The 19,160-nt window shown below is 34.5% G+C and overlaps 2 protein-coding genes across 2 annotated transcripts; both read right to left on the minus strand.

Moving 5' to 3' along the window:
• Positions 1-11,476: 11,476 nt before the first annotated feature.
• On the minus strand, positions 11,477-16,056 carry LOC123532266 (carboxylesterase 5A-like). The gene is made up of 2 exons (XM_045313674.2): positions 14,477-16,056; positions 11,477-13,253 (listed from the first exon to the last, which is right to left on the minus strand). The coding sequence occupies exons 1-2, from the start codon at positions 15,130-15,132 to the stop codon at positions 13,022-13,024; spliced, it is 888 nt and encodes a 295-aa protein (XP_045169609.2). The 5' UTR covers positions 15,133-16,056; the 3' UTR covers positions 11,477-13,021.
• On the minus strand, positions 15,229-16,043 carry LOC128547810 (cholinesterase-like). The gene is made up of 2 exons (XM_053521037.1): positions 15,403-16,043; positions 15,229-15,262 (listed from the first exon to the last, which is right to left on the minus strand). The coding sequence occupies exons 1-2, from the start codon at positions 16,041-16,043 to the stop codon at positions 15,229-15,231; spliced, it is 675 nt and encodes a 224-aa protein (XP_053377012.1).
• Positions 16,057-19,160: the final 3,104 nt, after the last annotated feature.

Here is a 19,160-nt window from a genome sequence, read left to right on the forward strand (position 1 = left end):
GTGTAAATAAGTATATTCTTTGATTTGACCTAGTGACCTAGTTTTTGACCCCACCTGACCCAGATTCATGCTTGTCCAATATTCCGTAAAAAACAAACATTTTGACAAAGTTTCAGGAAGATTGTAGCAAAAAAGTGGCCTCTAGAGTGTATGCAAGCTTTTCTTTTGATTTGACTGGATGACCTAGTTTTTGATCCCAGATGACCCATATTCGAACTTGACCTAGATTTCATCCAGACAAACATTCTGATCAAATTTCATTAAGACCTGGTGTAAAATGCAGTCCCTATTGCATACACAATGTTTTTGTTTGATTTGACCTCTTGACCTAGTTTTCCACCCAAGATTATCCATATCTAAACAAGACCTAGATTTCATCAAGGTAACTTAACTTCATGAAGATTTGGTGTAAAATGCAGTTCCTATTGCGTACACAAGGTTTTTCTTTGGTTTGACCGGGTCACCTAGTTTTTGACCCCGGATGACCCATATTCAAACTTGACCTAGATTTCATCAATACAAACATTCTGATCAAATTTCATGAAGATCCAGTGTAAAATGCAGTCCCTAATGCATACACAAGGTTTTTTTCTTTGATTTGATCTTGCGACCTAGTTTTCGACCCAAAATTACGCGTATTCAAACTTGACTAGATTTCATCAAGGCAGCCATTCTGGCTAAATTTTATGAATATCCAGTGCAAAATGCAGCCCCTATTGCGTACAAAAGGTTTTTCTTTGATTTGACTGGGTGACCTAGTTTTTTACCCCAGATGACCCATATTCGAACTTGACCTAGATTTCATCCAGACAAACATTCTGATCAAATTTCATTAAGACCTGGTGTAAAATGCAGTCCCTATTGCATACACAATGTTTTTGTTTGATTTGACCTCTTGACCTAGTTTTCCACCCAAGATTATCCATATCTAAACAAGACCTAGATTTCATCAAGATAACTTAACTTCATGAAGATTTGGTGTAAAATGCAGTCCCTATTGCGTACACAAGGTTTTTCTTTAATTTGACCGGGTGACCTAGTTTTTGACCCTGGATGACCCATATTCAAACTTGACCTAGATTTCATCAAGCCAAACATTCTGATCAAATTTCATGAAGATCTGTTGTAAAATGCAGTCCCTATTGCATACACAAGGTTTTTATTTGATATGTCCTAGTGACCTAGTCTTTAACCCCAGATGACGCATTTTCAAACTCGACCTAGATTTCATCAGGTTAATCATTTTGACAAAATTTCATATCAATTGAAAGATACAGCCTCTATCGCATACACAAGGTTTTCTTTGATTTGACTGGATGACCTAATTTCTGACCTCAGATGACCCATATTCGAACTAGATTTCATCAAGGCAATCATTCTGACCAAATTTCATGAAGATCAATTGAAAAATACAGCCTCTATCGCATACACAAGGTTTTTCTTTTATTTGACCTAGTGACCTAGTTTTTGATCCCAGATGACCCATTTTCAAACTCGACCTAGATTTCATCAAGTTAATCATTTTGACAAAATTTCATGAAGATCAGTTGAAAAATACAGCCTCTATTGCGTACACAAGGTTTTTTCTTTGATTTGACGTAGTGACCTAGTTTTTGACCCAAGATGACCCGTTTTCAAACTTGGCCTGGATTTCATCAAGTTAATCATTTTGACAAAATTTCATGAAAATCAGTTAAAAGTACAGCCTCTATCGCATACACAAGCTAAATGTTGACAGACGCCAGACTACAGACGCCGGACGCCGGACATCGAGCAATCACAATAACTAACCTGAACATTGCTCTGGTGAGCTAAAAACCAAAGTTTAGTAACTAGCCTGAGAAAAAAATCATTAAATAAATATTTTATTGACAGATGTATAGGGGGTGCAAATCTGAAGATTACTGGTCAACCGTTAAACCTTTCCTCGCAAATAAAAGATGTACCAAATATAGGACACTATTTTATTAGAATAAGATAAACTAATTACAGATCAACAAGAAGTCTGCTGTTTTCAACGATTTCTTTTGTAAATGTGGCTAGAGACTTTGGTAATGACACTATTGTCCCAAATGAAGACCATCCAAGTATTGCTGCTATTTTATGTGATAAATCATGCCAGTCAGAACTAATTTTTGAGCCAGTTACAGAAACGTTCATTTGTTTAAGAAATGAAATGATTTTTTCGGTGTTCATGCGAAATGAATGCCTGAATAGGATTATCAAATCCATGAATCGCGCTAGCGATTCATGTTTAATTTGCCGATCCTATTCTGTCGTTCATTTCGCATGAACACCGAAAAAAAAATCATTTCATTTCTTGTATTTACATTATATTTCCTTTCCATTTGTGAACTATATAATATTATGAATTGCATATAATCTGTAGCATCTAGCATAAAAATCAGCTTCCCGGCCATTTTGTTCAGCGGACGGAACAACTGCGACGTCATCTAAGGATAGAGTGTTCAGGCAGCTACTATTTCTTAAATATTTTCAGTCTATTTATGATGTCATATTAAAGTGCTCTTTTAAAGAAACGCAGAGGTGAAAATTTCATTGAAATCTGTCCATCGGTTTTTTAGTTATGAACATTTTATTTCGAACAGGTGCGCTTATTTTGGTGACAAAATCCTATATATTATATAATATATATTCACTTACAATATATGGCACCAAAATAGTAAAAAAGTGCTTTACATTACACTAAAATGTGTTAGTTTTGTTAAGACACATTTGGAAACATGGCATATCTATATATCAAATTGTTTGTTATGATATCCCGCAACTTTCAAAATATTTTTTTATCGAAAAAAATCAAGATGGCCGCCAAGATGGCCGCCAAAATGACCGCTTCCAGCATATCAATTCGCTTTATTTACAACTTTCACCTACAAAATGATTAATGTTGTTGCAATATGTCACAACAAATGGTATAATATTGTATTTAAACAAAAGTAAATTATTTGATTAGCATATTTTGTGGTTTTTTAATAAATATTACCTGTCAGCGGCCATTTTGAATTTGAACCGCGTGATTTTTTTCGCCGAAATAAAATTTTTATTTATATAGGCATGTGATATATCATTTTCAAGGTAATTTCAAAAGGAATACAACACAAATCATTTTAACAGTAATAAATCATTCATTTATTCACAGTTTCTAAAACTCTAAAATTGCATCTTAAGCACTGAAACATATCTATGGTATTTATCTCCCTTTGGCATTATCATGCCCAATCAGTTATTACATGAGAAATTAAAACTTTACAACTGACAGGGAATAAATTCAATAATGCAGAACTAGCTCATATGTTACAGTTCTATTCAAAGGGATCTGACTTAACAAGATCATGTATGTACATACTTAACAAGTATGTAACATACTTAGTCTAAATTTGTTATACCAACATATTTCAAATGTCTTCAACTATTAGATCGCCATTTTCAAGTCTATTAGTAACGGGAAATGCCAGCTTTCATCAGGATATTCATCATAAATGATATTATACTCTGTTTTCATCTTGTTTTCATTTGCTGAAAACACTGACACAACTTTAGCCTGAAACCAGATTTGCTCATTTTCATGCACACATTTATGTTGAATTTTTTTGCCAATTAAAATTTCAGGATTGTCTATGTAAATGTTAAGTTTCTCTTTCTGCTGATGAATTTTTCTTCTTTCTCTCGCTTTTATCAACTGTTGTGTTATTTTCATTTTCCTTTCATTAACTTCATTTCTTGATATTTCGCTGTCTCTATATTTTAAACCTGCTGTATCATTTTCATTAATTTCCTGCACCCCATTCAGATTAATTATCTGCCTCAAGTTGCACTTTAGTTCATCAGTTGTAAATTTATTTGTGTTCACAGACTCCTGGAAAAGTTCTCTTTTCCCTTTTGACTTTAACACCGATTTATGAAATTTAATTTGGCATAAAACAGCATTTCTAAAGCTACTTCCTAGAGCTGCTTCCTTCTCGTCAATTTCGTTTTCGGCCCATGGCCCACCATATTTCGTAATTTCTCTACTTAAATTGAAATTCACGTTTAACTCTTTCTTTTCTTTTTGCTCAACTTTTGCCTTTTTCTCAATCAATTTTGCTTCAATTTTCTTTTCAAGAGCAATTTTTCTGCTTTGAAACTCCTCCTTCACTAATTTACTTTGCTTTCTAGCATCTTCAAGTACCTTAGACTTTTCTTCTTGTGTCAGTGTTTTTAGCCATTGAAATGGTTTATTTTTTGAGCACATTACAATTACTTCTAATGTAAGTGATGAAGCAGCTGGTTTGCTTCTCAACAAATAATCTAGGGCCGCCATGTCTCTTTCTGAAATTGTATTCGTTTTAGGGACATTGCTGGCTGATTGTCTAAACTCATCTGTAGGATTATAATACTTGCCATCAGGCAGTTGAGACCTTGCCTGGCGCTCGAGAAGGACTAACATCTGAGCTGAAAGTAACTCCAGGGCCATGACTGTTAATGCGTCCTCTGATGGTGAACCAGAATCTGCAAAGAGTGAGGCATAGAGATCATCCTTAACTACTTTAACTTTCTCACCAAACACTGCCTCCCCTGAAAATGGCAGACTGCCGTCTTCTGCCCATCTGGTTAATGTAAGTTTCATTTGAAGAAGATCTTCATTCAAATCTAGAATAGACCCATCATTTTCTAATATCCGCCAGAAGGGGCCGGTGACAAGCTTATCAAATATACCAAGGGCTCGACATCCTGCAAGGTACCCAACTTCATTGAATGTAAGGGACTTGAGAAGACCATTTGGATCTGGCCAGTCTTTCAGAAAATCTGCAATATCATGCCTGTGATAGTACACAGCAGCCCCTTCATGAAAGATAACATTAATGCGGTGACCTTGAAATGTCACTAGGGTGTTCTTCTTGCCTTATCCTCTAAGATATGCATCCCAAAATGCATGAACCCCAGCTTTGTCAGAACCACGTTTTGCTAGGGCTTTCGCAGCTGTTCGACACAAACGGAATGTACCACTTTCACCTCTCTTGAAAGCAAAAGGATTTTTTTGTTCTGCTATACTATCCTCAAAGGCATTGAATGCCTTGTCTGCGTCTGTCCCAAAATTTGCCAGCAAGTATAACCTGCAGGCAAATTTTCCCATTTCATTTAATGACTTTTTTTCTTCAGATGTCAATAAATCAAACTTTTCATTTACAGCAGGTAACAGCTGTTGTCGGAGTTCTTCAATTGCAGCATTGAAGACTGCATTAGTTGCACACTGATCACTCATGAAATGTTTAATTGAACATATGAGTTGGGCTGTATTTTTGTCTTTATCTGCATTTCCTAACGAAGACGCCAAGTCACTAATCATATCTTTAAAGGCCTGAACATATGTCTGCCCATCACCACCAGCCACCTGCATAAGACCTACAGACAAACTTCTGCCATCAGAGCGTGTTACCTGCTCACCTTCGTAATGTTGATGAAATTTGGTGGTGGCATCCTGATGCAACACGTGTCCTTGTTTTTTTTTCAAGATTTTTTTTCTAAATCATTGAGCATTTCTGATGCTACATGTTTCGCAGCCACAACCTTCGCCTCCGTCATAAGCCAACTCAACAGCGTTTTACTTGGCAGTCTTTCGGGAACTTTACCAGTAAATGAGGATAGAACCACACGGACAACATCCGGTAATTTAGTTAAACTAACATTGCACTCTGTTAGTTAACTCATGCAACATTCGCGTACCTCATCAGTATATCTGCCTTCACAAAAAGTATTTATCATATCTGATTCCATCATTTCTAATACTCCTCTGAGATTATTTATTTCTTTTTTGTTTGATTCAAGTTTACTATTCAAGTTAAATAGTTCATCTTCATAAGTGATCTGACTAAGCGGACGGAACAACTGCGACGTCATCTAACGAACGTTCTCCTTGACTATACGCGGACGTCGTCAAAACAGCGGTCGGTTATCACTAAGCAGCGATGACGTAACTTTCGCATCTTTCCTTTTGCTGTTCATACGAAATGAACGTCAAAAGTTTCAATGGAAAAGAATAGGGCGAATGTAAATATAAACAAATCAATAACGTAAACATGAAGAAAGCCCCTGTAGCTGACCGTTTATCTTCAACACTTGTAAAACTAGCCGAAACAGCAATATCAGGTCATCCAACCCTTCTGGTTAATTAATCTTTTTCAACCTCAGTTTCCCCCAATAGCTTTAAAATCGCCCAGGTCACACCACTGCATAAAAAGAAAAGTACACTGGAGAAAAGGAACTACCGCCTTCGTCAGTATCTTACCAATTTTATCAAACATGTCTGAGAGAGCCATTAATATTCAAATTGGTTTTTAACGGCATTTTTAACATGTAGGTCTGGTTACGGGCATCACACCGCTCTTTTAAGGATAGTTGAAGATTGGAAACAAGCCTTAAATGAGAACAAATATGTAGCCTCATTTTTAATCGATCTTTTCAAAGCTCTTGATTGTTTACCACATGATTTACTCATTTTGAAATACAAGGCATATTGTGTATCCGAAAATTCCCTAAACTTACCAGAAAGTTAGCAATAGAAGTCAGTTTTTTTTATTTAAACATATTTTATTCCTTCCTTTTTATGACAACGTATACAATGTAATTTGTATAATTGTATGACGCTCTGAATAATTTTACTGCTGTAATGCGCACTGTTGCAGATCCTCTGTTTAGTAAAAAATATCGGCATGAAAATAAAGTAATGTTCGATGCTAATTCCGTTTTGGATAATGCTGACTCATTCGAGACAGAATGTATTCATGCACGTAAAGTTTATAAGGATGCATTATTTTTGTTTAATTCTGTTAAATCAGAGGAAAGTAGGCGTTATTTATGTGAGGTGAAAACTAGCTAAAATCTTTAGTGCGTAAAAAGAAATCTCAGTATTGCAGAATGAAAATGAAGGAAATTGAAAATTTAAAGAAAAGGCGACTGAAATATTTTTGGAAATATTTTAAAAGCAAAAAACCTATCAAAGGCAATAATATTGATATAAACGCTTTCCGGGAATATTTTTCAAAGTTGAGTTCCGAAATTTCCGAATGTAATAACGACGAGGCGGACTATTTTTGTAATACTAGGGATGTCAATGCGCAAAATAACCAATTTCCGGAACTTGACCAGCCTATAACTGTCGATGAAATTTTAAAAGCTGTAAAAATACTGAAACGAGGAAAGGCTATGGGCAATGATAATTTGATGAACGAATATTTTATTGAAAGTGCAAATATAATAGCACTGCATCTATGCGATTTATTCAATAGTATTTTAGATTCTGGGTTTTATCTGGAGAAGTGGACCGAAGGTGTTATTTTACCATTGCATAAAAAAGGTTGTGAAAACGGCGTGAATTAGGTCGTTCAACTGTGGATGCAATATTTATACTTATGTCCTTAATACAAAAATATTTAAATGAAAACAAACGTTTATATGAGATATTTGTAGACCTGATGAAGTGTTTTGACACTATATATCATAATGCACTTTGGCTAAAACTATATAAAATTGGTATTGGTGGAAAGCTATTGCGAATTATACGAGATATGTATTTTAAGGTAAAGTCATGTGTGAAATCATGTTCACCTTACTCTAAGTATTTTAATTACGCTGTCGGTTTAAGACAAGGTGAAGTGTTATCTCCCTTGCTTTTTTCATTGTTTGTTGAAGACTTGGAGTTGTATCTACAAAATGATATTAACTCCGGTTTACAGTTAGATGATATTATCCTAATAATATTACTTTTTGCAGATAACATGGCTATTTTAGATGAATCACCAGCAGAAATCCAGAACCATTTAGACAGTCTTTATACATACTGTAATACCTGGGGACTACATGTAAATACTAACAAAACTAAAATTATGTTTTTTCGTAAACGTGGGGGACTATTGCCTACGGAACATTGGACGTATAATGGACACAATATTGCTGTTGTTAACGATTTTAATTATTTAGTTACGATTTTCAATTATACTGGTAGTTTCACGCTTAATCAAGAACATCTTGTTGGCAAAGCTTTGAAAGCATTGAACGTACTGTTTTGTAAATGTGACGAGTTTGATTTTTCACCAAAAACACTGTGCCAGCTTTTTGATTCTTTTGTTGGATCTTCATTAAACTATGCGTCGGAAATATGGGGCTTTACAAAATCAAAGGAAATCGAAAGACTACATTTAAAATTCTGTAAACGTCTTCTAAAGGTAAAAACAACTACTTGTAATGCTACTATGTATAGCGAGTTTGGTAGATACCCTTTGTATGTTAACAGATATATCAGAATTATTAAATACTGGATTAAACTTAACAACACTGACAATATTATATTAAAGTATGTTTACGAGAACGCTGTAAGTGATTGTAGTCAAGGACGCATTAACTGTGTGTCAAATGTAAAAAAGATTTAAGATAACTTTGGCTTTTCATATGTATTTGACAATATTAAATCAATCGATGTAAACGTATTTTTATCCGAGTTTCAGTTCCGACTATTTGACACAGTTAAAGGTGATTATCGGGGGAGGCTCTTGAAAATATTACTGTTTTAACCCTCTATAAAGATCTATAACACAATTTGATTATGAACCTTACTTAGACATTTTACCTAGACATCTGCGATTTTACTTTTGTAGGTTTAGATTATCTGTGCATCCGCTTAGGATACAAACTGGGAGATTCGATAGAAATAGAACACCACGTGAAGAGAGAAAAAATGTTTAATTTGCAGCAGTGTTGATGTAGAAGATGAATACCACTTCGTATGTATTTGTCCTGCATATACTGATATTAGAAGAAGAGATATAAGTAACTTATACTCCATCCGTCCGTCTGTTAATAAGTATTTACAATTGTTAAGATCAACTGATAAAAATATTCATTGTTTGTAAAGAAGCTCTTATTGTAACGTTGATTAACTGTCTAACCTCCTATATGTAAACTGTTGTACAAAGCTGTTTTCCTCTTCTTGTCTGTCTATTTATTGTATGTATTTCATGCACGTGATGTTATATACTTGTATTTATGTGTTGAGACGATGTACTTCGTACAAGTCTATAATAAAATATCTGTTCTCTTCTATTCTGTTCTGTTCTATAATTATGCTGACGACAATACTCTATCACGTGCAGACCATGATATTAATACTGTTATAACTAATCTGGAAATGATAGCTTATCACTCATTAAATGGTTTTCAGATAATAAAATGCTGGCAAACCCAGATATATTCCAAGCTATTGCTATTGGTAATAAAACAAAGAAATGTAACATCACCGACGATCAATCACGACGACAATTTTATTTTATGTGATGAAGAAGAAAAACTGTTAGGCGTTATTTTAGACTTAATTTTCGTACTCATTTTTCAATTATATGTAAAAAAATCTCGGCAAATAAATGTACTAAATAAATCTATGAAAATTAGGTAAACTTTACACCTACTACTCATTTATTACGTCAAATTTTAATCTTTGTCCATTAGCTTGGCGTTTTTGCGGAGAGACTTACACTAAGAAAATAGTAAAAATACAAGAAAGGGCATTGAGTTTTATTTATAACGACAACACTTCAGTTTACACAACTCTTTTAGGTCAGTCTCAGCTCCCGTTTTTGAAAGTTAAGCGTCCAAGGACAATTGCTATCGAAACTTTTAAAATAGTTAATAAACAAACTCCAGCGTACCTTCGTGACCTTATAAATATTAATGATAAACCTTATTCTTTTAGGTATACAAACACTGCAGAAGCGCCACATGTGAGGACAACAAGATACTGTAGCAACCCCTTCCGTTCTCTGGAACTCCTTTCCGATGAGTCGAATCAGTTCTTGGGCTTGATTAATACATGGAACGGACAGAGAACTGTGTTGCTGTTCTTGTTGTGCCAACAATGCATAACTGGTTGTTCTATATACTGCCTGTTCTGTATTTATGCTAAGACTTTGTCCTTGGTTTTTATGTGGTTTATTGTTAACTTTTAGTACATTAGTTTGCCAATTCATATTTCAAGCACGCCATTTCATTGATTTGATCTGCTACTAGTTATCCTAGATATCAATTATTTGCTTATGTATTCTGCAACTAGTAACTATATTTGTTCTTTGCTTAGTTTGCATGTTTGTGCTTTATTTATTCATGCTGCAATGTTTGCGTTTTATAGAAATTCTTGCATAAAAACTACTTTTTTCACTGGATCCGCCCATGTATTAACGGGAGAAAAATCGTGTGCAAACAAGGCAATTCACGTGTTGTTAATACATGATTTTTATTTTTGAAATGTTTTGCCAGGGATATATGTATGTATTTTTACGCACATTGATATTTGGCATCTGGGTCTTGTTTCTTCCTTAACAACCTCATTTTGTAGCATTATAAATACAATGTAATCCATAGTATATTTAGCTGTATCTGTTTCCAAGCCCAAACGTACTACCCCCATCAATGTACGCACTAGCTTCTCTTAGAGTGCACTCCCTTTACAAAGCGTCTGTTCAGTTATTGTAAATAACTGTGAATAAATAAGTATCGCGTGTAACTTGTGCTGTTGTTTGTTTTTAAGTATTATATTTATGATTTTGGTAAGTATCAGTCGGTATGTTTTTATCTAATTTCTCGAAGAATTTATATAAACAGCTTGGAAACTTGACACTACGTTCGTACTTATCCGTACTCCAACTGCGTGTCCGTACTCAATATAACTCGAATGCAAAGTTATTATTCTTGAAATTGTGATCGAGTCCACCAAATTGTGAAATGATATGAACAGTTATTGGTAATTTTATGTTTTTAATAATGAGAGATAAAAAATCGCTTAAAAACTTTGATAGTGTTGTTTATTTCCGGGCCCTGGATACGGATATTTAAAACATGTTTACCGTTTCCAAGAACAACTGGAATGGTAAATAAAAAATGTACCGGAATCGTCAAGTCATCACGTATGAAAACAATACATAAATCGTCGTGAAATATATTTTTATGCAAGAATAGCGACAATACACGTTTGTTTTGTGTATTAACGTCTGCAGAAGCCCTTGGGATATGTTTGTGACCTCGAACTTCGGTCTCGGTCACAAACAATCCCGCGTGCTTCTGCAGACGTTAATACACATAAAAACATGTATTATCCCTACATTCTATTGAATATGCTACCTGAGAGATAGAAGCTTATCAGGTCTCTTTGAATCTGATTTAAGGTGATATATGATTTTTAAAGACATTTTTAACTGGTGCACTTTTGTGTTTATATTAACTTTCATATTAAATTATATAGTTTTTCAGACTCTGGTCAAAATTAGCACCAACCTCTCAGTTTTGTATAAACTGAAGTTCTGCAGCTGCATTATGTTGCGCACTTTATGCTTGATAATTTATGTACTTTCTTATGTGTGCTTATTAGTACTGTAATATGATTGTTACATGTTAACTGTTGCTGAGTCGGCCAATAACCCTTCATACCCGATTATATATAAAACATCGTATCTTGTATCTGTATCTTTAAAATTCATCCTTCTTTTAACCGTATCGACTTCCAGCTTGTATGTTACAAAAACTAAATCCATCTTTTTTTATCTTATACAACTGTACATAGCTCATGTTGATTATTAATAGTTTAAATAAAAATTGTATTTGTATTTTGTATCCGTATATCCAACAGTGCTACTTTTACAACGTTTCAGTTATGCTGAAATATAGTGAAAGATGATGAAGGTCTACTTTTTCCTTTCATGGGTTTATTGTAGGGTTGAATGTCTAGACGGTACAGTAAACTGTATAATACTGATAATTTCTTCTATCTTATGTCATATATTTTACAGTGTGATTAACGCAGTAGAGTGATTTTTCTACACATTCGAAAGAATAGACGATGAATATGATTAACACATTCTACCAAGTATGCACTAACTTCTTATTACGATTAGCAGATATTTATAAATGCGTTCGCAGTTGTTACAATTTTGACATGCTCCCATAAGATAGTTGCAGATTTACGAAAATAGTGCTTCTTGAGTACCTTATGAAGAAGATCCCCGGCTTAGTCCCAACATTCCTGTAACAGTCCATTTACATCACATTCAAATGAAAATATTAAATTTCTCAAGATATATAGATATTAAAATAAAGTTAAATCAAACTGACCGTTATAATAATAATAATAATAATAATAATAATAATAATAAATCGCGTTACAGTATCAAAAACACTTTCAAGACAACCTTCATGAAAATGAGTCTGAAGAGCTAGAAATACACACGAGAAATAAATGAAGTTTTTCGAGATGAATTTATAAATCATTACATTGTTATTTTCAGAAAAGTTTAAAAGAGAAATATGCAAATAACACGTAGTGTTCTCTGTGATTTTGTATCATATTATGATATAATGTATCATCATAGATTGAATTACAAAATATCTTTGATTTTTTTTCAAAGATCTTATAAGATAATTTCAGATAAATATACTGGTATCACGCTAAACAATTAGTGAGAAAATTATACTTTGAACGTCTAACAACAAAAATGCATTAATGTAGGGATAACGCATGTTTTTTCGTGTTACAACGTTTGCAGAATCCCAAGGGATTGGTTGGTGCCCGAGCCCTTAGGGCGAGGATACCAACATATCCCGAGGGATTTCGAAGCTGTTATAACTTATAACACGAAATGAGCACGCGCTAACGCTATTCTAGCATGACACGCGATAAAAAAAACTAATAAATGAATGTATTATCCCTCAACGTCATAAAATTTCCATGAAATTCGCGGGAATATCTGAGTTTTTTTTTTTTCACGTTGACGTCATTTCCATTTGAATGATCCTTTTTGGTGTCGTAATACGTTTACGCTTTACCACGGAATTTTATTTCTATCTGTTGTCACCATCGCGCCCGCCCTCGGCCCCTCCAAATATTGTTAAGGAGCATATTTAAAATAGTTGCATGATATTCACGGAGGTAGATTGATGCGAATTAATGTAGGAGCCTGCGTTTCTTAAAATAATCCTTTTATCTTTAATTGCAGCCCCCTTTCGCATCACATGTATCAGACGACTTTCTTGAGAATGCAGACGACTTATCGTCATGGCATTTTTCTTCCACCATCGGAACTATTTTCCGCCAAAAATCCACTTCATCTGCGTGTAGGTATTGTCCAACATGATCTCTTCTATCTAAATTTAGATAATGCTCGTGATCAATTGTATATTTCGGCCAACTGTTACTGCCATCCTGTCCATTTGGATTGCTAAAAGTAAACAGGAGTTGGAAAAATCAATTTGATTAAAATACACTGAAATTATACCCTGCTTAAAACAACTGTTTTACGCTATTTAGGCGAATGTTTTCTCTGGAAAATTTATAAAATGTGGGTGCTGTGAATGTGAACAGCGGATAATTTTACTGACATATGAATTTTGCAAGATATCTTAATAATTTACCTAAAATACTCTGCAGAAGGGAGTAAACCATTGTAACGCTTTTAAAATGGGAAAAACTAAAAATCCGTTTTTGCTTTTACCAATATCAAACCCTTATTTTCACTCATTTTATCATTTTCTATGTCATATATACATTCTATGCCAAACTTGGTAGAAATGAACATTTTGAGAAAAAAAACTCTTGCTGTGTGCGAGTAGCTTTAACCACTAGCAAAGACTATATTCGCTCTTTTTGATACTTTATGTATCACCATTGGGGTGAGGTTGGGGAGATACAAAAGCCTTTTACTGCGATTTACTTAAAACAACTGTCGAATCGAAAAAAAAATCAAGATGAGATATTTAGGGATGAAACCTTTTCCTGGAGTTGTAAATAACATGGAGCAAGGTATCTGATAGGAAAACTGGACATGCATGTTACAGTCAACTGGATAAGGGATTGGTTATGGACATTGATATAATTGGTTTATAGGAAAACTGCGAATGAATTTATTGTCGGTTTATCGCCATGAAAACTTGACGTGGATTGGTTGTCGGTTTACCATCAGAAAATCTTTCAAAAGATTATCATTATGTATTGATTATCGGTTTAACGCAAGGAAATCTTGCAATGGACATAGTTTGACTGTCGGTTAATAGACCAGAATACTGGACACGGACTGATTATCGATTTTTGGTCCAGAAAACGGATCATGAATTGAGTATCGGTTTATGGACGGGACACATGGACATGGATTGAGTGACGGTTTATGGACAGAAAATAGGACATGGATTGATTCCTGTATATGGACAAGACAACTGGACAAGAACTGATTGTCCATTTACCACATAGATTGATTATCGGTTTACCGCCAGTTAAGACTTCAAAACACCTATGACTCTTTTGAATGTTACAAAACATTAATCAGGAAATAACATGAATTTCATAGGAACATAGAATGTCTAAAATTATATCGCTAACATGTCCTCAGGCTGTTTGAAAACACTTTAAAAGAAAACAGGAAACAAACCTGAAAAAAATAGCGATTACCTGTATTTGGCAAAATTTGTCCAAAACGTCATCATTCTTTCAGACAAGTTCCATTCCCATTCAGGAGGTGAGTATTCACCCTTTATGCCACCAAACCAATCAAAGTCTAAATGATAGCCAAATACTGGTCCAATCTCATCAGCGTGGTTACCTAAATCCATCCAGCTGGGGGTAGGTATGAAATGTCGTTCGACCCCTGCAGTAAACCTGTACAGATAACTACCGAAGATTGAACCATTTACATGTAACCTGCCTATTTCAATACCTGGAACAGTAAAGTATATATCTCCTAATAGTTTCACAGCTTGTTTTGCAATGTTTTTAGGCTCGTACGGGGTTTTCCATTCTTTATACTTCGAACTTATTAGTGACTTTAACACGTTTGAATCCTTGATACGCGAGGCCGTAACCAGTGGCAGTATTGACGGTATAATTTTATCATCAAGGTCTTCTTGGGAAAGCTTTAAATCCTCATAACTTTCTTTTGTACCATCTATCATCTGAATCCACATTCCACCTTCGTCTCCATTTAACCCGTTAATCAAGCTCAAAGATCTGAAAAATTCTACTTCAGCTGGAGCATCAGTTTTAGCTTGTTCTACAAGTCTTGCAGGAGAACTTTTCAGAAATTCGCCATCTATTGTGGGTGTGAACATAATGTTCCAAAATAACCTGCTAAAGCATTTTTAAACGCTTTAAACATAGACTCGCTGTCACTTTTCTGAATGCACTCAAACACTTGCTCGTTGTTTTCAGTTCTGCAGTTTAGCAGTTGTGCCAAGTATGCTGCAGGTTGTATGTTTTCGTTTATATTCTTGACAAGGCTCATGACAGTTGGAGATCCACTCTCTGCGATAACGTTTTGGAAAAGTCCTTTATTTTTAGGATATAGGGCCTGTAAACCAACGCTTATCGCACAAGCCGACTGCCCAAATATTGTGACCCTATCCTTGTCCCCTTCGAAAGATTCAATGTATTTATTCACATATTTCAATGCCATCTGTTGATCCCATAAGCCCATATTTCCTGGAGCTCTTTCATCATTGAAATCCAAAAAGCCCCATATCCAAAGTCTATAATTGATAGTTACAACTAATACGTTACCGACAGACGCTAAACGGTCACCGATATATGTGTTTCCTGTGCCAAGCGAGAACCCACCACCATGTATAAATACCATCACAGCATGTCCCGTCGCTTTGTCCGGGTCTTGAACTGGGGCGTAGACATTTAGAAATAAACAATCTTCTGTTAGCGAGTTTTCTGCTATTTTCTGACCAAACATGTCAACCTGAGCACATGGTGATCCGAATGTATCTGCCGGAAACGGATTCGGTGATAACATTTCAACGGGTTCCGGTTTCTTGAATCTTAACTTTCCGACAGGTGCCATTGCGTATGGTATACCAAGAAATCTCTTAACTTTGAATTCTCTGTTTTTAAATGACACTGTACTATATACGCCATTTATATCTCCAAGTTTAGTTGATACTCTAGGAAAATCAACTGAACTGACTATTCCTGCAAGGAAAAAGCAGGTAACAAAAACGAAACAAACTTGCACCATGATTGCTTGCACATGTAATATTTGGTAAGGTTAATCCTGGGTAGATTACATACGGATTTTCAGGTCAAGGATCCGTGCGTTATCGCTTTCTAGTGTGTACATTGCTGACAAATCGTCCGAGTAATTTAATAGAGTGTAATATAGTACTGTGCGTGTTTGTGCATTATTTCAGATATAGGTTTTAAATCAAAACAACAAGAACAACATGGCATCCATATATACATGTATATGGCGTTTTAGGTGGGAAATGATGGAAACGGACTATTCATGACCACGGTTCTTAAAGGTCCAATTCTAAGGAAAGTGAACATTTTAATTTCTTTTAAAAAGCACAGAAACTATTTCATTTTATTGGAAAATGAAAGTTGGTATGTAGAAATTCGAAATAAATCGCAGTATATGTACAATTATTTTTCTATGAAGTATGAAGAAAGTTAAAAAGACCTGGGGGGTCATTCTGTCGATTCATTGAAATTTCAACATAATACACATACATTTCTTTGAGTTCCAAAGACCTTCTGTAAATTTTGACCTGCCAATCTTCATTATTTAGTGTCTTGCAGAAGTCTATGCACTGGCTATGAAAAAAATTGCCAACTCACTTTCCCTTAGTAATGGACCTTTAAAGTATACCTAGGGGAAGGGCATAACATGTACGAGTATAGTGGCATTTTCTTTCTGGTTTGTTGCCAGTGTGTTCGGTGTGCGTCAATATGTATAAAACTAAATCTGGCCTCTTGGAACACATTTTAATCTTAATACACTTCTTCCGGTATCCATTTCAAACAGCCTTGAAAAGACCGACAGTAATAACATCGGTTTGATTAGCTTAAACATATTTATTCCCAAAAAGTAAACATATACATTGATACATAGTCATACATTGCATATAATACCTCAGGAAAGGATAAGAATGGAAGACAAGTCTTATAGAATTCTTCTCCTTCGCGGACAATTAACCTGTAGTAGACATATTATAAGTTGATAGCTAAAATGGGACTAAAAAATAATGTTATTATTATGTTATCTGAAAACAAATGTGCACAGATTTATTGTTGTTATAGGTGTTGGAGGGTGAAGTAATTATTAGGTAATAATATCTATTGCGTGATACTCTATACTATAAAGATAGAAGTGTTGAAGTTTATCTTAAGAAAGGGGTCATTTGACTTATAACAATCTCTTGCTGTCCGATATGAAGGACTGTACATAGAAGAATATAGTCATTATCCTGATCAGAAAGGTCTGGGTTACCAAAAAGAACAGTATCCATGTCATTATCTCCGCAGCTTATTTAGAAAATCGTTCCGACAATCATTGTAGAGTGTGCATTAAAAGAAAAAGTGATAGTTAGTTTCAATTTTGCCACATTGGCATAATGGTGTAGGGGAAATATTTCTAAAGAACAAATGATAATTCAGTGCACTGCATTTAGTACGGAGACGTGTATGGAGAACCTGAGACTTCATGTCCCCAGCGTAATAATTTATTGGTTTACGTCGCTTGTTTAAGTTTAAATTTCGTTTGAATGAAGAAAGTGTTTGACAGTTGCGAATATCAGGGTTAAGCAGGTTCCAATCACGTATAGTTGAAGGCAATAATGAATTGAAATAAAGTGTTGTTCTTGCGGGTATACCGTGGATGTTATCTGAGTTTCTTAAGGAGGTAGGTTACCTTGATATTTGTAAGTGCGCATGTCCAACCGGAAGCTAACGTGACGATTTACGACGACGTTTACGACAAACTAAATGTGTTTGTATATCCATTCTTCTGGAAATAAAACTTGAACCTGCCTCCGATCTTATGTTTAATGGTTTAATAATGCAGAAATAATGAATGAATTGCCGCAGAAACGCTACAAAACATTGTTGCCTTAAAATGACGTCATTGACGTCATGACGTTACGTGTCAGTTACCGCGCAAAATAAATAACTTTTATTTTGAAAGTACGTTATTCTGTGCTTTTTCTTTATTTGAACTATTTTTAAACAGTCATTATTTGCTGAAATACTTTTTATTAGTCTTTTGCTCTGAAAAATGATCAATATTTTGCTTCTTTTATGTAATCATATTGAAATGTTATGCGAAATGTAAGAAAATGGATGATGGTAACTGATGTGATTGGGAATATAGTTGGCTCGAAGGTAACTTATTACAGTCATTTACAAATAAAAATTGGGCAGTTTGATTTGTTATACCTATTTCCCAGTTTCCGTTGATAATTTGTTACTTAAATAGTAAAACTAAGCTCTAAAATTGTTCAAATTTCAGTATAAAATTGTGGTGTCTTGAATTAAATTGATGTTACCATGGAAACGAAGCCCGTGACCTATATGTCTAATTGTAAAATTCAAAAGCGTTGACACTGGTCTATTTAAGGAACACAGCTTCGGCTTTTTATTTTCATTTCAACAATATCCATGAGAATAATAGCAGCATGCGGAACGATTTTTCAATAAAAATGTCAGACGACGGGCACTGCTGTAAGTATTTTAAGCTGTGAAATTTGTTAAATTAACTGCAATTCATACGAAAATATTACTAACGTTAGAAATAAGATGTTTTAAAGCTACATTAAGAAGAAAGATAATTTTATATAATAATTTTTTATAAGAAATTCCGATAAAAAGCAACATATAAGCTATTTTAAACATCTCTGTTGCCATGGCTACTCTAAACCTTAAGAAAAACATAGTACTATGTAAAGTTCTTGGTATTTTGCTAATCATATTTCCCAAATATTCCATGTTGGTCAATAACAGAATGGCACTGAAGCCGTCGAAAAACCCGTTTTCATACATAATTGTTGAAAAATGAGAGAAAATGCGTTACCATGGAAACACGAGCCCCGCGACATATACATTTTAAACTTTTATTAGAAAGCTAATGCGCATACTAGTAAAACTATTAATTATGCAGACTTCTACGGATAACAATGAAACCAAAATACACTGAAAAGTGTAAAATATCCGTACTTTCCTTCTTCTTTCTATATAAAATACCTTAAAAGGGTCATGTACCTCAAACCTGGATAAAATTGTACTTGAAAGGACAGAGATAAACGGAACTGAGATTGTAGCAGTTAAAACATTAGATTACACGAAATACAAAAAATCA

Source organism: Mercenaria mercenaria, chromosome 1 (genome assembly GCF_021730395.1).
Source record: "Mercenaria mercenaria strain notata chromosome 1, MADL_Memer_1, whole genome shotgun sequence".
Classification (NCBI taxonomy): Eukaryota; Metazoa; Mollusca; class Bivalvia; order Venerida; family Veneridae; genus Mercenaria; species Mercenaria mercenaria.